General features: G+C 58.9%; 2 protein-coding genes across 3 annotated transcripts in view; one reads left to right on the top strand and one right to left on the bottom strand.

Moving 5' to 3' along the window:
* MADD (MAP kinase activating death domain) overlaps positions 1 to 3,143 on the top strand; it is a 40,420-nt gene extending 37,277 nt beyond the window's left edge. Inside the window, 2 exon segments of the mRNA XM_043582419.1 lie at positions 1,778 to 1,824; positions 2,158 to 3,143. Coding sequence (XP_043438354.1) covers positions 1,778 to 1,824; positions 2,158 to 2,262 — 152 coding nt within the window. The 3' untranslated portion in view covers positions 2,263 to 3,143.
* Positions 3,144 to 4,243: 1,100 nt separating this feature from the next.
* Positions 4,244 to 21,443, bottom strand: MYBPC3 (myosin binding protein C3). 2 transcript variants are annotated; one of them, XM_043582421.1, is made up of 35 exons: positions 21,329 to 21,443; positions 19,986 to 20,252; positions 19,331 to 19,444; positions 19,149 to 19,241; positions 18,910 to 19,058; positions 17,961 to 18,078; positions 17,416 to 17,464; positions 17,208 to 17,237; positions 16,997 to 17,050; positions 16,381 to 16,383; positions 16,032 to 16,049; positions 15,650 to 15,813; positions 15,021 to 15,153; positions 14,750 to 14,752; positions 14,487 to 14,611; positions 14,293 to 14,398; positions 14,031 to 14,197; positions 13,442 to 13,607; positions 12,640 to 12,746; positions 12,521 to 12,550; positions 11,128 to 11,267; positions 10,770 to 10,850; positions 9,909 to 10,068; positions 9,535 to 9,639; positions 9,257 to 9,445; positions 7,798 to 7,932; positions 7,448 to 7,615; positions 6,669 to 6,757; positions 6,340 to 6,535; positions 6,042 to 6,181; positions 5,657 to 5,816; positions 5,407 to 5,543; positions 4,932 to 5,118; positions 4,707 to 4,743; positions 4,244 to 4,556 (listed from the first exon to the last, which is right to left on the bottom strand). In XM_043582421.1, exons 1-34 carry the CDS (start codon positions 21,351 to 21,353, stop codon positions 4,733 to 4,735), a joined length of 3,819 nt encoding a protein of 1,272 aa, XP_043438356.1. In that variant the 5' UTR covers positions 21,354 to 21,443; the 3' UTR covers positions 4,244 to 4,556; positions 4,707 to 4,732. The 2 variants fall into 2 exon arrangements, with proteins under 2 accessions (XP_043438356.1, XP_043438355.1); XM_043582420.1 differs by having other exon boundaries at positions 10,770 to 10,853.
* Positions 21,444 to 22,597: the final 1,154 nt, after the last annotated feature.

A 22,597-nucleotide genomic window follows, 5' to 3' on the forward strand; every position in this document is an offset into this window, starting at 1 on the left:
GAGCGATAGGGAAGAAAAGGGAACCCGAGATGAGCAAAGGGAAGGAGGAAGAACGAAAAGAGAGACCAGAGCTGCTAGGGAGTGGGTCCCGGAAGAGCAAGTGGCCTTAGACAGGGTTAGAGTTCAGAGATGCCCCTACAAAGGCTCAGCGAGCTGGTGCCACCTTCCCTTGCTTGGCCAGCTGGTGATCAGAAAGTTCTGGGGCAGAGCAGACGGGCAGTTTCCAAGCTCTACTGTGTTCATGTCGCCTGCTGCGATTCTCCTGGCAGCCCAGTGCTCCATGTAGCCACCTGGTGCCGCTCTGGTGTCCCCTGAGCCTCTGCGCTGGAGGAGGGCGCATGGTGGTACCGGGAGACTCACTCTGGAAGGCAGGGAGCCTCGTGGGCCTCAGAGGCAGGCAGGGCAGTTGTAGCTGGAGGCTGGGAGCCAGCCTCCCTGCAGCCAGGCGCTGAGAAGTGGTGTAGTGGGTTCTCACCCTGGGGCTTTGAGTTCCTGCTGTGTTTGTGCTTCATTCTTTTGTGCCCCCCATCGCTGCTATGAAAACCTTCGTTCTCCAGCAGGTAAAGTGACCTCGGCTCGTGCTGCCTCCCGCCAGGCCCCTGCCTGGGCCCTGCCGTGGGTGGGATGGGCTCCCTTCAACCAGGCCAGCCGCTCCCATTGCCAGTTGTCTCATCCCTTTTCTCCCCACCCTCTTCCTCTCAGCCTCCCCCCACCCGCGTGCTGGCTCACTCATTCTGAGTTTTCTCCCCTGTGTGCTCCCTCCTCTCTTCTGCCAGAGAGATATTTGGGGGAATCTTTCAACTCAGAAGAAGGACCTGGGCTTCTTGCTCTACCTATGATGAGTTTATTCCCTGGTTAACCCTGGGTCCCCCTGAGTTCTACCTCCCAGGGTCGGAAGAAGGTGTGGCCAACTCTCCTGCTACCTTTTCTGGCCCCCAGGGTGATGCCATGCCCCCCCTGCTCCCACCTCCAGGGGCCATCAGGATGGCTGTGCCCCGGGGGGGGGGGGGCTTACTCCTTCCTCTGGCCAAGCAGAACCCCTGCATGGCTGGGGCAGGGGTGACTCTTAGTCTTGCATTCTGGGCTGTGGACATGTGTGTATTTTGCCTGATGCTCCCTGTCACCTCCTTCCCCGGGTGCTGTACTCGCCTGTCTTCCGCTCGGTGTGTCTGCTCCAGAGCCCTCTGACGCTCTCCCTCACACAGGCAGGCCTGGGCCTCTCCTGCCACTCAGGGAAGGAAACTTACAGGTCTGGTGGGTTGAGTATCATGCCGCTTCTTCATCCAGCCTAAGGACCCTCTGTGTAGAGGCTGGGAGTGCAGGGAACCATGCTTAACATGAACAGTCTCGGGCTGGTCACAGGGATGAGTTCTCGGGCATCTCAGCACGGCGAGAGGCACAGGCTAGAGACAACTCTCAGCCAAAACGTGGGAACGCCCCACCGCAGCTCCGCAGGGCCCTGGACAGTGGCAGTGAACAGGCTGGTGAGAGGCCAGCCCGCTCCCCTGCTGAGGCTCTCCAGGAAGTGGGTAGAGTCACAGCCATGGCACAGGGAGCCACAGCAGGCCTCAGAGGTCTGGCTGAGGAGTCTGGGGCAGCGGCCTCTCATCCAGCAGCAGCTGGACAGAAGCTGGCATGGCCTGAGCCGCCACAGCCACTGGGACGTGCCACGGTGGGGAAGGGGACCCTGGTGCCGGGCGCTGCCGCCTGGGAGAGCCTGGCACTACCGCTCTTAGTTTTGAACTTTCTGTTTTGTCTCTTGCCCGTCCGGTTTTAGTTCCTGAAATTAAAGAAGTGGTGAGCCACAAGTACAAGACACCAATGGTGAGTGTGCCGCCCAACCCCGGCAGGCCAGTGTGCGCAGGGCTCCCTGGGGACCTTCAGACAGGAGTGGGTGGGCCCTCTGAGAGCATGGGGTACGGGGCACTAGGAATGGTTTGAGAGCTGAGTTTGGTCGAGATGCCACAGGTCCAGCCGGAGCCGAAACCAGTCTTCGGCCCTGGGAGAGAGAGACACGCGCGCAGATCCCCTCTCCCGCCGGCCAGCTGTGAGCCCCGAGCCCGGTGTGAGGGCAGAGTTTCCTGCTTGGCAGACCTCCACGCGTGGTGATGCCGGAATCTCAGGAACTTGATCCGTCTGGTTTTCTCTTCCCTCTAGGCCCATGAGATCTGCTACTCTGTGTTGTGTCTCTTCTCGTATGTGGCCGCAGTCCGTAGCAGTGAGGAAGATCTCAGGACCCCACCCCGGCCCCTCTCGAGCTGATGGGAGGGGTCGAGAGCCCCCCAGCCCGGGGGATGTGCTTGCGTCTTCCGTCCGCAAGCGCACCGTGCCGCGCGCGTGTGTCCTCTGCGAGCCCCTAGCCGTGGCTTAGTTGGTCCAGAGTTGTGTGTTTCAGCGTGTCTTAGTGTCTGTCACAGGACTCAGCCGGTTTCCTCCACCTGCTCCCCCTCCACTCCCAGGAGACCAGCCTCCTGTCCCCTCAGGGCTCAAGAGTGATGTCTGTCTGTCTTTTGGGCCGATGGCTTGTAAGAACTCTGAGTACAGTACGAGCCCACCCTTGCGTGTCCCTGAGACATTTGTGTCGTGGTTCCTCGTCCTTGGTGTTATGACCCTCCAGTGCAGGACTCTGGCTGTCCGTCTCCTCTGATCCGGCGTGACTGGGTCCTGGGCGAAGGCCCACTCGGTGCAGAGTGAGGGGAGCTTGAGACCTGTCCTCCAGAGAAGGGGTGGGCAGGGAAAGGCCGGGAGAGTCACGGGGCAGCAGAGTGAGTGGCAGCCTCCCTCCTTCCTTACGCGTTTCCCAAGCCCGTAGCTGCCGCCTGCCACGGCTTCCCACTGCGGTGGAGCCGCACCGAGGGGCTCCTTCTCGCTGAGCAGCAATTTCCCTAAGGTCTGCTTTGCCTCGGCATGAGAGACCAGAGTGGTTGGGCTGGGAGAGTCCCAGAGACCACTGGCTACCATGCCCGGGAACCAGGTAGGGGAGAGCCGAGCTCAGTATACATGTCCGTGTCTGCAGGCAGCTGGGTGCTGGAAGGGAGGGATGGCCTGGGAGTGGGCAAGAGGTGATTGTACATATTTCAGCTCTACATTATTTATAAAAAATGTACAGATGTGTGAATGTGAAATAAATGTCCTTAACTCTCCTTGGGCTCTTGACCAACTTGTATTTAATGACACCTCCTCTCCGCCCAGGCCTGAGGAAGGCTGTCCCTGGACTCTACAGAGGCATCTCAGGCCTAGAAGGAGGGAGATGAGATCGTGCGCATTGGAGTCCTGGCATGCTGAAGCCCCAGCCTCCCACCCCGCTTCCAGGAAGAGGCTATGGGAGGGGCTTCCTGCCCTATGCCCCCCGCCCAGCCCCCAAGGGCTGCCCTGCTAAGGACTGGCCACTGGAGGAAGCAGCCAAACTGGGCTTAGACATTTGAGCAGAGAGATTCATTTAGCAGTGAAGGAAAAACCAGGGCCCCCCGGCCCCTCACAGGTGCGGTCCAGAGAGGTGGTATGACTTGGCCAGGGCGTCTCACAGAGCCTGGAGCCCGGGCTCAGGGCTCTTGGCCAGGAGTGCCTTAGGTTGGGTGGGACTCTTAAGAGAAGCAACCCTAGGACCAGGCTTCCTGGAATTTTTTTTTTCTATGCCACAGAAAATCCTTTGGAGCTACCTGGACAAGAAAGACCATCCACACTATCAGGGCACTCTGAGACCGGCTGGCTGGCTTCTTCCTCCCAAAAGTAGACTGATAATTGGATTTAGGCTCCCTACGGGGAAAGGAAGAGCAGAGGAGGCCCCTGGTTCCCAATATCTTGCACCGGACAGGACCACCCTCTCCCACTGGGAAGCAGGTGTGGAAGGGCCGTGGACTTGTTGCATACTGGGACCCCGAAGCAGCCTGGCGCGGCTCCTTCCCAGACCCTATGGGCACAGAACCACATGGAAGTTCAGCACTGCCCCACATCCAGGCTGCTGCAACCACAGGTCCCCAGGACAAAGGCAGTACAGAGCACAGGGGACCAGGCGGGAGAGCCCCGGGTTTCCTTCCATCACAGCGCCTCAGTTTCCTCATCAGAAGGACATACACAAGTGGGGGAAGGCCGAGGTTTCTTCTAGTGTTTTATGAATGTAGGATTCCACTCTCAGCTTCATTCAACTCATTCATGAGACAGAATACCTGGAATTTTGCTCTGAAGGTCAAGTATATTTCCCTGTGCTTTTTGTGAAAAATGCGTTGGACAAGAAGAGTCAGTTCCTGTGACCGCACTGATCTTTTATTGCCCTTATACATTGAGAAGACATGGCAGGCCAGAAAGGCCTGTCCCCAGTCACCATTTGCTGAGCCTACCACCCATTTGTCCCAAAGACCTGAGAGCTTCCAGTGGGAGCTCAGTTCAGTCCGTGCTCCGAGCCCCCCAGGCCCGCTCACCTTAATTGCACTGCCCTACTGATGCTTCCACTAGCCCAACCCTAAGATACACACTTGCACACACATATCCAGCAGCAGAAGGCGGCTTGTCCAGCTTCCTTCCAGGCTCCCAGTACATGGGCTGGCATCCTGTGGCACCTGTAACACAGGTTCCCTTGTGAATGAGCTGCACCGAAATCTTGCATAGAGGCACCTGCACCCCCACTTCCTGATGGCTGCCCCTGAACCAAGGGCCAGGGCCCAGCCTCTGACCTGGGTGGTGGTGTCGGGGTGACTTGGAATACATACCTGGCCCTCTCCGGGAGCCAGCCGGATCACTGAGGCACTGTAGGGGAGGAGGAGGCCACGTCACATGTGTGTTTCTCAGCTCTGAGAGCAAAGCCCAGAAACCAGTACACGTGTTGGACAAGACAGGGTCATTGCTCTCAGAGCCACCGCATGGCCCAGGCCAGCACAGTCCCAGCTGGTTCCCTGCCTCCACCACCCTGGGCCCTGGCCCTGTGGGCTCCTCACCTCGTACTTCTAGGCGGCACTCACACTGTGCCTCGCCTTGTAAGTTGGTGGCCCTGCAGACATAGACGCCCCCATCAAAGGGGCAGGTCTTTCTGATCTCCAAGGTCAACACTCCCTGCTTGCTGAACATGCGGAAGCGGGCATCTTCTCCCAGGTCCAGGCCATTCTTGAACCAGGAAACCTTGGGCTATAAATCAGGTAACGGGAGGGAGGGAGACCATCTCAGGTTGACAGGAGACCTGGCAGGAACCTGTTTGTATTCTAGGGGCTCCCGCTGGAATCCAAAATATGCCTAAAGCAGGGAATGAACAGGGAGCCAATGGAGAGTGCCGAGGCCCTGCTCAGGGAGAGGAGCCCGGCCCTGCGCCCCTGGGCAGTAGAAAGCAGGGAAAGGCTGGGGAGAGGACCGACGGAGGTTGGAGCCTCCAAACCCTGCCTCCTGAGTCTGCCTGGACCAGGATCCCAAACTGTCTACCTTGGGGCTACCCCGGACAGCACAGCAGAGGGTAGCATTGTAGCCAGCAATGACTGAGCGGTTCACCAGAGGGCGAGTGAAGCTCGGGGCCTCGGAGAAGTCCAGGGCCTTGTAGTTGGGTGGCTCATATGTGATGCCTGTGGGTGATAAGACTTTGCATCAAGAGTGCCACACCACGCTAGGCCCCCTCCCTGCTCCTACCGCCTCCCTGCCCCAGCTCCTCCTGGGGGTGGGAGTAAAGGTACAGCACCTGGTCTGGGGATAAAGACAGGCTCCTTGGTGGTGGCCGCGTTGTCACTGGGTCCCACCGTGTTATGGCTGAAGACCCGGAAGTAGTAGCCGTTGCCAACGATGAGCTCTGAGACGACACAGTGAGTGCGACGGTAATGTTCCAAGACAGTGAACCACTCCTGGGGGTGTGGAGGAAAGGGAGGGTCTCTGGGGGTCAGGCCCTACTCCCTGCCAGGGGCCTCTTTTGGGTACCCCTGGTGTCTGTACCCCAACTGTGGAGGGAACCAGATCAGAGAGCAAGGATGAAAAGCAGACCCATTCTAAGGTCAGGGGAGGAAGCTGGTGCCCGGGTGTGCCCGGCCCTGGGGAGGGTACATATGGGGGGCCCAGAACCCCAGGCTCACCATGGTCTTCTTGTCAGCTTTCTGTACTGTGTAACCCAAGATCTCTGTGTTACCATCATCTTGGGGTGGCTTCCACTCCAGAACCACATTGAAACCCCATGCCTCAGTGACCCGAATATCCTGGGGAGGGCTTGGCTTGTCTGCAGGAGAGAGACCAGCCGGAACAGACCTCCTGAGACTGCTGGAGTATGAACAGAGGGCCCTGGGAGGCCCCCTCACCCCCGCCAGCCTGGACCTGGCCTGCCACCTTCTGCAGGGTCTCTGGGCATCTCAGAGAGGGGGCCCCAGTGCCACGCACCAACGACCCGCAGGACCAGCGTGGCCTTGTCCTCCATGTTCTCGATCCGCAGCATCACCTCGTAGGTGCCAGAGTGGGCGCGGCGAGCAGCCCGGATGAACAGGATGGTGTCCGTGGGGCTGTTGCGGATGCTCACCTCCTCGCCTGCCAGTGGCTGCCCCTCTTTGGTCCAGGTCACCTGAGGCCGGGGCTTGCCCTGCAGGGAGGGACAGCTCACCCCAAGCCTGGCGCGACTGGGTGGCATCTCAGGGTCTGGTCAGCCCCTGAAACTCCTCTACCCGCTAGGCAAGGACGACACACCAGGGCACAGAGAGGGGGACCAGCCCTACCTGGAAAGGAATGAGGAGGTTCACGGGCTCCCCGACCTTCCTCTGGATGGTCTGGCGCAGGTGCCGGGGTACCTGGAGCCGTGGCCGCTCTGCGGGTGCCAAGTGGGCAGCTCAGCAAGGGAGGGCTCAGCCCTGGGGAGCGCTACAGCTCCTCCCCTCCCGAGGCAGGGCCCAGAAGGCTATGGCTGAGGAAAATACCCTGCCCTCAGCTCCCCCTATCCCAGCCCCAGATGGTCTACGGAACCCCTGCTTCTATCTCCACCTCACCACACCGCTGTAAGAGGGAGGGATGGGAGAGGGTGAGCAACTTGTTTGAGGTCATGCAGCTAGGAAGTCACAGGCCAGGATGCAAATGTAGACTTTTGGACTCTATCCCTGTCCTGCAGACTGTTTCTGCCCCAGTCTGCTACCTCTTTCCGCTTTGAGAACCAATCTTTACATGATTGATCCTTTGCTGGGAATAGAGGAATGGGGAGTGGATCCCAGATGACCCAATGACGCTAAATTATGAACACGGGGACAATACCTACCTGTTGAACTGAGAGGCTCAGAGAACAAGGCTCAAAGGCCTACATTTTCCCTGTCCCAGAACTAGGGGTTGATGCAGAAAAGCCCAGGGAACCCCCTCCGAATGTTTGCCCTGGGCCTGGGGCGTGAATAAAGGCTCAGACTCTCCTGTCCCTCTCTCCAGTAGGGTCTCCCGGGATGTCCCCACTTCCACCGACCCCAACGGCCAGGATGTCAGCGGCAGGTCTGTCCTGTGCGCAAGGGCCACTCACGCAGTATCTCCTGCACTGTCACGGGCTCCTTGGTGGCGATGGGGGCCCCGGGCCCCGCCATATTGTGCGCCCGCACACGGAAGAGCAGCCGGGCCCCCGTGGGCAGGTCCTTCACCAGCAACGAGGTGCGTTCTGTCAGCCCCTCCAGGGCAGCTACCCACTCCGAGCCTGGCCGGGGAAGCCCGTGGGCAGCATCAACATCAAGGGCCCGCCCCACTGCCCGCCCTCCGGTGGCTGTCTGGGGCTTCTGCCGTAAAGAGGGGTCGACCAGGGTGACAGGTGCCGGTCCGAGGGGGGCAATTCAGAGGAGGGTGCTGGGTGAGGGCCCGGGGCTGGGCAGGGGCACTCACAGCCCTCCCGGCAATACTCCACGCTGTAGCCATCCAAGCCTCCGGCTCCCACCCGCTCCGGGGGCCGCCACTTGAGGGAGACGGTGGTGTCTGAGACATCCTCCACGGCCAGGTGGGTGGGCTCACTGGGGGGGCCTAGGCAGAGGCGGAGTCAGAGAGGGGTCTGAGTGAGCCTACACCACTGGGGGAAACGGAAGGGCTCTGACCCAGACCCTCAACTGGCCACCGGTCACGCAGGGACACTTGCCCTTAGCCTGGCTTATTCGAGGGCTGTCAGAATTATTTCAGCTCCCACTAAAAGACCTGTCTCTAGATAGGCTTACAAACAAACACAGCAATTACAAAAGAGAGCCTAGGGCCGCCTGGGTGGCTCAGTCGTTAGGCGGTAGACTTCATTTCCGCTCAGGTCATGGTCTCACGTGAGACTGAACCCCACTTCAGACCCCACGCTGGGCATGGAGCCTGCTTACGATTCTCTTTCCCTGACTCTTCTCTCCTTCTCAAAAAAAAAAGAAAAAAAAAATAGAGCGCTAAATAGGAATAGATACCCAAAAGAGCACAAACATGCTTAGAAGGAGCGCCTTCTGTCAGACAACACAGGAAATGCTATAAATGTAAGTTAAAGAAAAACTAGCTGAAAACGAGATTTCCTGGCACTGTATGATCGGGCGAGTTGACTAACAGCTAATAGTTGACTGACTGGAAGCCAGTCTCTAAAGAGAGAGGCCTGGACCCTTCTCCCCACAGTCCCCCCACCCCCACCCCTTGCCTCCATCTCCCCAAGCCGTGCTGAGTCCTTGGGCAGGGGGTGGCTTCTGCCCATGCCACAGACAGCCACCACCCCCCCCGACTCCCACATCCTGGTAGGGACAGCTGTCCTTGAGAGCCTGACACACCTGTCAGCATCCCTTCCACCCTCTCGACCCCCATGACTCAGATGAGGAAATGGCCACTTCAGGGCAGTGACCCTAGATGGCCCTCCTGGGGGTGGTGGAGACAGACCCACGCCTCTTAGACCCCAAGGCGCCCAGTGCCCTCACCCTATCCCATATATGACAAACCCTGCTTGAAGGGAGTGGGGAAGAGGGGACAGTTAACATTTATGGAGCACCTGCTGTATGCCAGATGTTCTGCCTGCGTTATCTCATTTCACCCTAACCTCAGTTCCATGAAGTAGATACTGTCATTATCCCCATTTTACAGATGTGGAGAGTGAGGCCTGAGAGGCACCAACAGAGTGGTGAGAGGCTCAGCTCCACCCCTACCAGCTAGATGACCTTGAGCAAGTCTTCTAACTTCTCAGAGCCTCACTTCCTTCCTCTGTGAAATGAAAAGGATTATCCCCGAGGGAGCCTTTTAAAAGGGACCCGGATGTAAATGCCTAGTGGTGTGGCCGCCCACAGAGCAGCTGCTTCTGACCAGGGAGGGCGTGGGGCAGTGCCAGGCCAGGCAGGCTCACCAATAGGCATGAAGGGCTGGGAGGCAGGGCTGGGCCTGGACATGCCGATGGCATTGACCGCGTAGACTCGCATCTCATACACCACGCCCTCGATCATGCGCCGCGCCTCGTGGCTCAGCTCCGGCAGCAGGTCGAAGTTCAGCCGCATCCACCGGAAGCTCTTCTTCTTCTTGCGCTCCAGGATGTAGCCTGATGAAGGGGAGACAGGAGCTCTGGCCTGGGGCCCAGCCTGCCCCACAACCCCGGCCCTGAGCTCTATCCCCGTGCCCTGCACTCACCCAGGACTGGCTGCCCCCCGTCGTAGGCAGGCGGCTCCCACTGCACGGTGCAGGAGTCCTCACCCACATTGCTGATCTTGGGGGCCGCGGGGGGATCTGGCACGTCTGGAGGGATGGACCCACATCAGCCCCGCCCAGGGCCCAGGACCAAGGCTGCCTGCCCCCACCACCCCACAGATGCTTCCAGAATGCAGTTCTGATTGTGTCACCAGCCTGTGACCAATGCTTTTTATGGCTCCCCACTGCCCACATTCACCCCATGTACTCATCCCAATCCTCTCCACGGAGCTGAGAGCATGCCCGTGATGTTTGTCACGTGGCTAAACGAGTAAATGGATGGGCCTCCCTGGTGGCCCCAGGCCAGCCAGCCTCACCGATGACCTTGACCGTGAGGTTGACCTGGTCCTCGCCCACGGGGTTCTTCACTGTGACAACATAGACACCCTCGTCTTCCTTCTCTGCCCCCTCGACAGTGAAGATGCTGCGGTCCTTGGTGGTCTCCACCCGCACCCGGCCCTCGGTCTCACACAGCAGCTGGGGGGGGGGGGAGAGGGGAAGTGGGGGAGAAGGGCCAAGTCAGACACCACAGGCTTTGACAGCCCGTGCAATGGCCAGAGATAGGAACAGAACTCCGCACGGGGTCCCGGGAGCAGATGTAGCTTGAGTGGAAACTGCACTCTTGTGAGCACCGAGTCCAGACAGCTTTGTTTAGCGCTCGCCGTGGGCAAAGCACTGGGGCCAGGGGTTTGGGCTCCAGGTCTGGCTTTATCACGGAGCTTTAGGCAATCATCGATTTTCTCTGTGCCTCAGTTTTCTCATCTGCCAAATGGAGATCACATGACCTTACAGAGCTGAGGATCCCGAAAGACCTCAGGTGGGTGGAGGGGTCAACTGTGCCTGGAGGAGGAAGAGCTGACCCGAGTGGTGCCCAGGCAGCTGCTCTCACAGGAAAGTGCCAGGGAAACCCCCTCTCCAGTCGGGAAGAAGTACAAAGTCAAGGTCGGCCCAAGGAGACGGGAGCCTTGGGAACAGCCCAGTCATGAGGGCTTCCCAGCAATGTTCAGGGAACTCGTGCCTGACCGAGGCATGAGGATCCCACGTAGACCATGCCTGGGGCAGGAACACAGCTGGCCAGACGTGGTGGCTTCACGGAGACCTCACCAAAGGGTGGAAACCGTGTAGGCAGAAAATCACGGGAGGCAAACGAGCTGGATCCCACCATCAGCCTCACTCACCTTCTTGTCAAACACCCACTCATCACTGTCACCTGCATCCTCCCCTGGGGCATCCAGGGATGGCCCTGCTGGGACCTTGTTCTTCTGGGAACAGAGCCGGAGGGAAGCAGGGGGAAGAGGGGCTGACTCAGCCTGGAGGGTATCATCCCTGCCCAGCGGCCCCTCTGGCCCCCCTTTGCCCACCCACATTCTGCTGCCCACCTTGCCCGCCTCCCAGCCAGCTGAGCCTCTGCACTCCCAGTGGGTAGCCAGTTGTAGGGTGTGCACTTGTGGGGTGGGGTGGGGAGCCGATGCCAACGCCCATTGGTCCCACGCACCCATTTTACAGATGGGGAAGTGGAGGAGGGATCCCCAGTACCTGTGTGAGGGTCTTCTGCCAAATCACAGTGGGAGCAGGGTCCCCAGAGATAGGGACATCCAGGCGTAGCTTGTTCCCAGCCACAACCACAATGGTATCCGGCTTGCGGCCCGGGCAGTCCAGGTGGATCTTGGGTGGTTCTGGGGGGGAGATGGCATAGGTCAGAAAAAGGGGCAGGGGCCCAAGCCCCATGAAAGAGGTGGAAACTGGAAGGAGGCCATGCCCCTGGTGGTTGTTTTTTAATCAATTCGACTGACATGTAATTTCCATTCAAGAAGATGCCAAGATTTGAGCATACGGCTCGATGAGGTGTCACAATTGTATACACCTGTGCAACCACCACCAGGTCAAGATCTAAGACCTTTCCATCCCCCCAGAAAGTTCCAGGGAGGTTTGTAACATCGGGTCGCCTACTGTAGCATTTCTCAGACTGCGCTTAGGAGGAACACCAGTGTCTTGCCAGAAAAAAGAAAAAGAAGTTTCCACGGCCAAATCGATGAGGAGGCCCTGGATTAAACCAAGTTAAGCACATTTCTTCACCACAGGATTTTCCAGAGCCTTTGACATGCTTCTGAGTCAGCAGGAGGTGGCCCAAGTGTTCAGTGATTCTCAAACTGACTTCACCATGGAACCCTTTTTGTTTCCCCCCTAAATTCTCAGGTTAGTTAACATACAGTGTGGCCTTGGCTTCAGGAGTAGAATCCAGTGGTTCATCACTTACATATACCTTTTTTAATGCTTATTTATTTTATTTTATTTTATTTTATTTATTATTTTTTTTTGAGAGAGAGAGAGAGAGGGAGAAAGTGTGCGTGTGCAAGCGGGGGAGGAACAGAGAAGGTGGGAGACAGAGAATCCAAAGCAGGCCCAGGCTCTGAGCTGTCAGCACGGAGCCTGACACGGGGCTTGAACTCACAAACCACAAGATCATGACCTGAGCCGAAGTCGGACGCTTAACCGACTGAACCACCCAGGTGCCCCTCCAACCATGGAACCCTTTTTAAATGGAGTATCCCTATTCAATGAATGAACTTAGTTTGGAAAGCCCTGACCTAGAGCATGCTTCAGCCCGGACTACCCTCCTGAAGTTAGGATAGATGCTTGATGTTTAATCTAAAAGAAGGAGGGGTACTTCTAAAAGCAGAAAATTAATAATGAAATCTCACATCTTCTTGTCTCATCTTTCCTACACCCCGTGGAGGAGGCACGTCAGGATTCCCACTTCAGGGAATAGGAAACTGAGGTGCATAGAGATTATAATTGGCCCATGGTTCTGACTGACAGAGCTGGGGCTTGGGTCTTGGGGTCCCCACCCCAGCTTCCTTGCTCTTCCCTCTGTGAGTGGAGAGGGACATGGGTGGAGTGGGCATGGGGAGGAGGTCCCGCGACTCACCTTGCCTGGGCACGAAGTCAATCTTGACCTCTGCAAGAGAAGGGAGAGCATGCGGCACGGGGCTGGGCACAGGCAGAGCCCGGCGACGGGGCCCCCACCTGGCCCAGGCGCCCGCTCACCCATGAAATGGAGTTTCGCTGACAGGTTGCAGGCGAAGCCCTCAGGCACAAAGCTGTAGTCCGCCTCGTCGGCAGGCGTGACGTCGTCAATGGTCAGTTTGTGGACTCTGCAGGGATGTGGTGGCTCAGGGGAGCCCACTGGACCACACACCCCAGTCTCGTGGTAGGGCTCCAGAGGGCCCCTGCCCCGCCTTAGCTCAGTGGGGTGCTGGTATTTTAAATGCTTTCTCTATTTTTGACTTTCTAGCTCCCTCACGTGTTTTCAGAGGTAGGCAATGTACAAGTGCCCCTTGGCTGAGCCTTTAGAGACTGATCGGGGGCTGCTGTCACTAATCTCTGTGACCTTGGACCCAGCACGGGCCGGTGCAGATGCTCGAGGCATGAGTAAGAGAGTGGGAGAGAGTGAGGGCCCTTGGCCAGAGCTGGCCTGGCTGCCTCCTGCCCTGCCCTGGCCATGACCTGCGGGGAGGGGCCCGGGGGAACTCCCAGCCTGTCTGTCTCTCTCACTACTTCTCTCTTTCTCTCCTCTGCCTCTGCAGGATTCTCTTCTGTATGCTCCTTCTCTCCCTCTCTCTCTGTCTCTCTATCTCAGTCTGTGTCCTGTGTCTATTTGTGTGTCTCTTCCTGTCCTTCTCTGTCTCGCTGTCTCTCTCTCTTTCTCTGTCTCTCCCTGTTTTTCCCTGTCTCCCTATGTGTCTCTAGTATCTGTCTGTTTCTCCCTCTGTCTCTCTCTCTGTCTCAGTCTCTGCTCTCCCCATCTGCCTGCCCCCCTTTGCATTGGGGCCCAGCTCTGCACACTCACCGCCCAATGTGGGACACCTTTACGCGGCTGTCGGGCACCAGCTCCTTCCCGTTCTTCAGCCACACGCCCCGCACGTTCTCATCGGACACTTCACACTTGAACACCGCCTGGTCCTTTGCACCCACGGTCAGGTCTGCGATGCTCTGGTACACCTCCAGCTTTTTCTCTGGGGGGCGGAGGGCAGGGCAGAGCCAGTGAGCCGGGGACGGTGTGTGTGGGTGTGGGCGTGAATCTGTGTGGAGATCACACGGGCATGTGAAAACCCGCGTGTGCACGCGTGAGTGTGATTCATGTGTGCCTACGATGATGGGACGGGGTGCACGAGGAAGCTCAAGTGTGTGTGTGGTGCGGGGCGACACTAACCAGGCCCATCTGGCCCTCCCAGTAGTCTCTGAGGTGGCCACCTCGGCACCTCCATTTTACAGATGAGAATGGCGAGGCTCGGTGTGTCAGAGTGACCTGCCCAAGGTCACACAGGCCTCCATCCTGGGTTTGCCTGATTCCCAAACACGGCCGGGGGTGGTGCTGGGGCCGAGGGCGCCCAGGGCCTTGCAGCCTCCTGTGCTCCCCCCCCCCCCCGGGGCCTCACCCTGAACGATGAGCTCGGCCAGCGCCTGGCCCCCGCTGGTGCGCAGCGCGTAGTGCCCCGCGTCCTCCAGCGTCGCCTCGTTGATGATGAGGTGGTGTCTCTGCCCGTCCTTCTTGAACCGGTATTTGAAGGTCTCCTCCCTGGTCAGCTCCACCCCATCCTTCAGCCTGGCCGGTGGGCGGGCAGTAAGTGCCGAGGCCTCCTTTGGGGATGCCCGCAGGCCCCCCAGCCCTGCCCACGCCCCCGTGCCTCTGGCACTCACCACTTGACCTGGGCCCCCTCCTCAGACACTTCGCACTCAAACTCCACCCGCTGCCCCACCATCACCAGCTGGTCTTCCAGGGGCCGAGTGATCAGCACGGGGGGCTCTGGCGAGCAAGGAGAACGTAGATGGCCGAGCCCTGTGCACTCTCCCTGCAGGGTCCCAGCCTCCCAGGGGCCCCGGTCCAGGCCCACCTTTGACGAACAGCTCGGTGCTGCACTTCTCCCCGCCCACCACGCACTGGTAGGCCGCGTCATCGGCCAGCGAGCACTGGCTGATGGTCAGCGTGCGCTTGGCACCCACGGACTCGAAGATGTACCTGTGCCGGAGGCCGGGGGCGGGGCATGGATGGACAGCCGTCACTCACCTCGTGTGTCCCAGGTGCCCCGTCCGACCCCCTCCTCCCGTTGGACCGTGCCCCCACCCCCGAGCCTTCCTTCCCGGAGCTGGGCCTTACTTGCTGTGGAGCAGAAGGGGCCATGGGAGCATCCAGGCGGGAGGAAGCGAGACCCGGAGCAAAAGGGCGAGGAACAGAGACAGGCAGAAACAGAAAGATGGGCAATTAGACCCAGGGAGAGGAAAATGGGGAGAGACACGCAGGGCAGAAGCCGCACAGAGACAGAGAACAGCGGCCGGCCGTGAGAGGCACGGAGAGCAGGCTGGGAGCCTCCCTGCCCCCGCTGCTCCCAGGACTGCACCTGCCCACCCCCCCCACAGCCCCACCGCACCTGCCGCTCATCTGGATCTCCTGTCCATTCTTCAGCCACTTGACCTCGGCGTCGGGGTCGGCCAGCTCCACGGTCAGCCGGATCTTGTGGCCCTTGCTCACCTGGTAGGCGGGCTCCAGCTTCTTCTGAAAGGCTGAGCACCTCCGTCAGCACCCCCACTGCCCTGCCGCCCCTGCTGCCCCAGAAGGCTCACACGCATCGCCGTGGCTGGTGGCCGTGCCACTGGGCCGAGTCCTCCCACCGCACTCTGCCTGTGTCCCCCATTTTCTCTATCTCCACTGTGCCTGTCTCTTTATTATCTCTGTTCTACGTGTCTGTCTCCTCTCTCTTTGTCCTTCTGCCTTCCTTGGAGTCCCCTCCACCTGCTCAGCTCAGGGATAGGGTTAGCGGCTCCCAGAGAGACAGAAGCTTGGCCGGAGAGGGAGACAGCACCCAAAGGGACCTTCTCTCCTTCTTGACTCTGCTTTACAGCACCCCCCAGGCTTCTACTCAGTGAGGAGGGCCCAGCTGTGCTCTGTCCTCTTCTTGTGGTGTCTCTGGTCTAAGCTGACTCTTACCTTTTCGTGTGTGTGCGCGCATGTGAGTGTGTGCGTGTGCCCTCTCCTCTTGCATGGCAGCAGAGGGCTAACCTGTGCTCTTCTTCTCGTCTCGCTTCATGCCCTTGAGCCTCTTGAGCATGCCGCGCAGGTCGGTGATGCCGTGCTGGAAGGCGATGCGCTCATATTCGGAGGGGGATGCCTGCCGCAGGATCTCCCACACGTCCTCCTCGGCTGGCGCCTCCAGCCTCGGGTCCCTGCGTCCAGCAGAGAGGCCTCAAGGGAATCCCCTCTGGCTGGGGGGGGGGGGGGCAGGCAGGACTGTTGCCCCCCGCCCTCCCCTGGGGTGGGGCTTCCTGGGGCCCAGGACCCCTCTGGTGGTGCCGCTTGGGCTGGCTTTGGACCTCGAGTTCAATATGGGGGAGTCCTGGTGGAAGTGGGGGTGACGGGGGCACAGGCTTCATCACGCACTCACCTTAGGTTCCGGAAACTGCTGCTCCGGGCAGGACAAAAAGGCAGTGGACCATTAGAGGCATGGGCCACCTGCCCACAAAGGCCCTGGGGCCACAGCCCGTGGACCTTCACCCCTCCCTTCTCCCCACACCAGTGTCTCTCCATTTACACAGCAGGGCCTTCCCCACACAGGGCCTTGTTTGTTCCTCCTGAGCTCTGGCAGGTGAGTATCTGGAGAACCAAAACTCAGAGACGCCCCAGGCAGTGGGGATCCACACTCAGGTCTGTCTGATTCCCAGCCCTGTCTGTCACCAGGGTACAGAGTCCCACCAACACCCTGTTGCCCCCAAACACCGGCCCCCGATGCTTACTCTCTAGGCCGCGGCAGCATCAGCCACAACGCAGGGTCCAGGAGAGAGAGGGAGAGGACACAGAGTCAGCTGGAGGGGCTGGGGGAGAAATCCCTGCAGCTTGGCGCCCCCTCCCAGCTTCTTGTGAGTCCCTGGAGTCTACTGAGGCAAGCTCTCATGGACTCAAGCGTCAGGGATCGTGGGGGACCCTGGGAGGATGTTAGTTCACAAGATATCATGTCTGCAGAGCCCTCTGACTCTTCCCAACACCAGGATTATCCAATTTTTTTTTAATGCTTATTTATTTTTGAGATACAGAGTGAGACAGAGCACAAGGGGAAGAGGGACAGAGAGAGGAGACACAGAATCCGAAGTAGGCTCCAGGATCTGAGCCATCAGCACAGAGCCCGATGCAGGGCTCGAACCCACGAACAGTGAGATCGTGACCTGAGCCGAAGTCGCCATTTTACTGACTGAGCTACCCAGGCACCCCTAGGATTATCCCATTTGACAGACAGGGAAATTGGTTTAGAGAGGTACAGTAACCAGCTCAGGGCCACACAGCCGGAAAACCGCATTGCTGGTATTTGAAATGGGGCCTCACCATCTGCCCAGGAGCTGCTACCCAGGGGCTCACCTCTTCTTCAGCAGCGAGCTGAAATCCAGAGTTCCAGCGTCCTCGTGGCTGTCACTATGGAGAGGGGCCCCAGTAAGGACCTCCCCAACTGGAAGAGGCTTGGGGAGGTGGGGGTGGGGAGAGGTACTGGGAGAGGAAGGGACACTGTCTGGATGGGGGGCTCCATCTCAGACCCCTGAAGTCTGACAAGCATGGGCTGGGAGAGGGGTACCTGATCCGCCGACCACTTCCAGCCAGGCTCCTGTGGGGTTAGAACCAGTTCCTTCAGCTGCCCGGGGGAGCTTGCTGTCCCCCATCACTATCAACTTCAGCCCTGTCCCCCCACAGCCCCCCCCACATCATTCCCAGCCCTGACCCCGAGGGGCTTCAGATCCCAGCACTGGCCTCCCTGCCATCCCTGAGAAGAGATGACCACTCACGTGCGGCGGAAAGCTGATCGGAGGTCCAGGTCTCCAGGGCCAACGGCCTCTGCATTCAGAGAGGGAGATGAGACAGGGAAGGGGCTTCAGAGGGCACATCCCAGAAGCCTCACTCACCCCGGAGTCTCCGAGTATTACAGACCTGCCCATCCATGACCCTTGAGAGCGGGCATCTGCCCCAGGACCCCACATTCTGAGCCTTTCCAGAACTGAGGTACCAGGGAGTTTGGGTAGTTGATGGTCCCCAGCCCCTTAGCGGTGGCTGATCTCCCACGCAGCTCCCAGCTCACCCTTCACCTGTTCACCTGTGCCAGAAGCCTGGACCATCTCACCATCCATGAGATCTGGACTTGGCTGTCAGACCCCACCCCAACCCTGGGAACTTCCATGGGTTTCTCTCATGCCCCTGCATGAGCAGCACTGGGCATGTGGGCAGTGGTTGTCCGGTTGGGACTAGACATCCTCCTTAGTGTTGGGAAATGGAGGCAGTCGTGGGGGATGAGACCCATGGGGACCTGAGCCCAGGACGCCAGGGCTCCCCTCACCATGGACAGTGAGACTGAAGTTGCAGCTGTCAAATTTGTCCTTGGTGGAAACCTCACAGCGGTAGCCACCTGCAAAAGTAGTCTGGGCATCTGTAATGTGCAGCTCAAACAGGTAGACCTGTTGAAGGAAGGTATCAGGGGAGACCAGGGACCGGAAGAGAAGGCCCTTCACTCCTAAAGGAGACTGGGAGTGGCTAATGGTCACCAACATTTTCACCCCTCAGGGTTTAGTTAACCTGTGGGTAAGGGTTTTGTGTAAATAGGAAAAAGAGCCCCTTTTCAAGACACATGACTGCCATCTGCTGGCACAAGGTGGTAATAAAATATAAATCTGTGATGGCTATGAGGCAAATGACCTTCACTTAAGACAAGGCACTTTTGTGCAGTGCACAACCCACACAACTGAACGTGTTGGCCCTGCCCTGCCAGAGGAGCCTTTGCCTGGGCCAAGACTGTGGAAGAGTGGGAGGAGCAGAAGCTGGGAGTCAAAGCACAGGTTCTAGGCCTGGCTCAGAGTGACATCAGACCAGCAGCAACAACCTCTCAAGCTTCAGTTTCTTTGTGTAATGAAGAGCCCCTTGAGCTCCAATACTCATCCATCCAGAGGATTCACATCTTCACTGGCTGATGCCACCTGCCCCCATGCTTCATGAGGTCCCTCAGCCTTCCTGGGCCCCCTGCCTCCACAAGTTTTATTATGCCCCCTTAAGACTGTCGTGCCCTCCAAGCCCAGCATGTCCCACAGGTCTCCTGGGCCTCCCCATTGTCCCCGGGTGCCCCTGGCTATCCAACCTCCTTCCCAACTTCCCTAGGTCTCGTTTTTGCACCTCCTGTGTGCCTTCAGTCTCAGGGTGACCCCCAGGCTCCCCTGTGCCCCCGGTGCCTCCCAGGGGCTCCCAAGCCCTCTTTCCAGGGGGCCCCTGAACCGTGCCGTGCCCGCAGGCCCCACCTTGCTGGTCCGGTCGTAACTGTTGTGCAGCTGCAGGTGTTGGCCCACCTTGCTGCTCAGGTCCACCCACTTGCCCTTGAACCACTTGACTGTGGGCGGTTTCAGGAGGCTGGCGCCGGCCACGCGGGCTGAGAAGGTGATGCTGCCACCTGCAGGGAAAGGGCGACAGGCTGGGCCTGGGCGGGTGCCCTGCTGTGCCCTGCCCCACCCCACCCTGGGGTGCCGCAGCCCACACTCACCTGCGGTCACCTCGCCATCCTGTGGCCGCATCACGAAGAGGCCGATGGGGTCATCAGAGGCACCAGAGCCATCGGGGGCTGTTGAGCTTGACCCTGTGAGCAGAGGCCTTTGTGACCTGCCTTGGGACACCCCATCCGCTGGCCTTCACCGTCCCTGCACCGCCCTCCCTGCACCGGCTCACCTTTGGGACTTGGGGAGCCTCCTTCCTCCTCAGTGGTCGAGGCCAGTGCTTCTCCGGAGCCTCCAGGAGCCTCAGTAGGGGCAGGAGCAGGGCCCGGCACAGGCTCTGCCTTCTCTGGAAGGGAAAGGGTGGGGGGTCGTGGAGCAGCTTCTAAGCAGAGAGCCCTCCTCTTGTCCCTGGTCCCCCTCAGTCTTTGCAGGCTGGTCACATACTGCAGTGTGTGCATCTGGCCTCCTCACCCTCGCAGACTGTGCACCCACGCCCTGGTGGGTCGGCCCGGGCAGCTGTGGGCTCCGTTCCCCCTCCTTTCCCCAGGGGCTCCCTCCACACCCGCAGCAACCAGGGGCTTCCCTGCCAGCGCACGCAGCCCACCGAGTCCCCATCTGTGAGAAGGCGTCTGGCGGGAGGGTTGCGTGGTGCCTTATCCATCTCAGAACTTTCCCTACTTCCACAATGACTGGAACAGGCCAGGGAGACACATGGGGACACTCAGTGAGGTCTTGCTGCAGAAAAGGGAGGAAGGGAATTCCTGGCAGACGGCTCAGCCAAAGCAAAGGCAAGAAAGTGGAAAGGCTCCTCCTATACCCTGGGTGAGGGAGAGATGGCCAGGCTGCCCCAGAAGCTCAAACCTAGGGAAGGCGGACCAGGGTCTTACCTGCTTCTATGACCTTGAGGTCAAACTTGACCTTGGAGGAGCCAGCGATGACTGCGTAGGGTCCCTGGTCGGCGGGCCCCACGTCCCGCACTGTCAGAGTGTGCCTCGTGCCCTCGGCTGCTAGGCCATACTTGTCACTGGCGCTGATGTCACTGCCCCCCCGCTGCCAGCGCACCTTTACTCCTGACCGCTCTGTCTCGGCCTCGAACACAGCAGAGCTGCCGGCTGCCACTTCCACTGACCTTGGCTTCTTGCTGAAGGCTGAGACTGAGATAGGCCAATGGAGGCTGCAGGAGCCACTGGCTGGCCCAGGCACCCCAACCCTGCGTCCCTTCTTCCTAAAGCACTTTAATGCATCGCCTCATTTAATGCTTCAGTGGCTCTATGAGACAGATGCAATTATTATGCCCATTTCTCATATGCGGACACTGAGGCTCAGAGAGTTCAAGTGACTTATCCAACATCACACAGCCAGTAGGCAGAAGAGCCAGGGCCGCGGTCCTAACCTCCACACAAGAATTTTGTTAGGTATGTCCTTGGATACCTGACCCTTCCTTCCTGGGGAAGCCCAACTCCCTCTCTCCCCCACCATCTGGGGCCCTTGGCAAGGGGCAGGTACTCTGTCCACTTGAATTGTGGCTAAATTTGTTCTCCAAGGGCCTCAGGCTGAGAATCAGCAACTGAGATAAAGCTGGCCTGGGAGGCGCTGGGGGCTGGGGGGCTGGGTCCCTGCCCTGAATGACCTTGGTAAGGGCACAAGCCAGGACCAAGTCCCTGGCCTGTGACTTTCTCTGCCCTTGGCCCAGGATCAGGGCTTCTCGACCATTCTCTCGCAGAGCAGAAGAACTGGCATTTTCACGCCAGGTGTGAGGGCCACGGGAATGCAGGCTCATAAAGCGGAGACTATCACAACTGGAGAGAGCCAACTCAACTCCTCCTTACACAGATAGGGAAACTGAGACCCAGAGAGGGCAAGGGCTTGCCCAAGAGCATTCAGCGAGACTGGCTCAAGTCTAGACTCAACTTGGGCCCCTGCCTGTGGCAGCCTTTCCCCAAAAGGCAAGCCCAGGCCTAATCTTGCTGCAGAAGGAGATGGGATGGGGATAGGGAAGGGATCTTCTTCTGTCCCGAGACTGGGGTGATGGCCCACTCTGTGCCCCCTGGCCCTGGTTCACCCTCACTCTCATCAGAAGGATGGGAAGGAGAAACCAAGAATCAGAAAAAGACTCAGAAGACAGCCCCCACTCTCAGGAACTCAGGAACTCACTCAGGAACCCCCCAATTGTAGATGCCCCAGCCCTCCTGGCCACCCCACTCAGCCCCAACCCTAGACCTGCGGCTACCTGGCTTCTTCCCCGGCTCAGGCATCTTGAGAGAGATCACACCAGGATCTGAGCAGTCACAGGCCACCCAAGGAGGATCTGAGCAGGACCCGTCCCCCCACACTATATAAGGGGCCCTCCCCCTCCCCAGGATTTCTTATCTGCCTCTTGCCCAACCACCTGCTAAATATAGACAAATTCCAGAGAGCGAGGCTCTCCAGGGCGATGGCAGGGCCACACTGATCCCGGCTATCTCCTGTCCCTTCCCCCTCGGGTCCAATATGATGGCTTCTGCCCCTCTAACCCTTGGTAAGCCTCAGGGGCACCCCAAGCCCTATCTATATGTTCATCTGACAGGGAGACTGTATGGTGAATTGGCACAGATCCAGATCCTGGGGCCGGGCTGCCCTGAGACCAGGCACTGCCCTTTCCTTAACCTCAGTGCCTTAGTTCCCTCATCTATAAAGTGGGGTGATGAAAGCAGCATCCACTGTGTAGGACTGTTCCATGAATGAAGTGGGTTTATAAATGGAAAGGCGAGAGCAGGGCCAGGCACACAGGAAGTGCTGAATGAAAATATCTCTCCGACTGCGGCGCACAGGGCCCCGGGCTGGCCTCATGCTGCAGAGTCCTGGGGGGGCTTAGTCCAGGGCCATGTGGGGAGAGAGCAGTACTGGGGGCTGGTGCCACCCAAGGGGAAGGGCTGGGCGGGGTCTGCAGGTAAGGGTATTGGGGTAAACCTCAAAGCGGAAGGCAGAAACAGAGATGGCTCTTGCCGAAGTCACAAGGATTCACACGGAAAATACTGCCAGAATATTCTGAATTCCCATCCCCACCCCCACTGTTCCTCTATGAACTTTGGCCGTCTGTGACTGCCCCCCCTTCCTACCCACCCACCCCCCACCCCGTCACCTCAGGAGTATCGGTTGCTACACAGAAAGAAGCAAATTACACGTGACTTTCTCCAAGCAAGGTCCAATATCAGGAAAGGCCATTTGTCCTTCCTGACCCCCATGGGAGGAATTCTGTACACAAGCATTGCCACGTGGTCCAAACTTACCATTCCTGTAGACACGGAATCCATTCTTTTCTGCCTCTGTGGAGTGCTTTCTAACTACTTTTAAACTGTATTGCATTCCCCTTGGCCTTCTTAAAGAGGACGGAACAAGCCCGAGAAGGGAGGTCACAGTTTCGCTCTCGGGGCAAGGATGCATTTGGGGGTGTTTGCGCCGATGCTAATGGCCCCAGAGTCCGGGTTCTCTGAGGCTGCTTTGGGCCGTTTACTCAGTC

Source organism: Prionailurus bengalensis, chromosome D1 (genome assembly GCF_016509475.1).
Source record: "Prionailurus bengalensis isolate Pbe53 chromosome D1, Fcat_Pben_1.1_paternal_pri, whole genome shotgun sequence".
Classification (NCBI taxonomy): Eukaryota; Metazoa; Chordata; class Mammalia; order Carnivora; family Felidae; genus Prionailurus; species Prionailurus bengalensis.

Bases quoted from the DNA above. Each gene is read 5' to 3' on its own strand.
- MYBPC3 (XM_043582420.1), bottom strand. From the start codon at position 21,353: ATGCCTGAGCCGGGGAAGAAGCCAG. The intron at 15,154-15,649 runs GTTAGCCCTCTG...GGAGGTGCTCAG, and splicing joins AGACGAGAAGAAGAGCACAG to CCTTTCAGAAGAAGCTGGAG. The intron at 6,182-6,339 runs GTGCGTGGCACT...TCTCTCCTGCAG, and splicing joins GCTGGTCCTGCGGGTCGTTG to ACAAGCCAAGCCCTCCCCAG.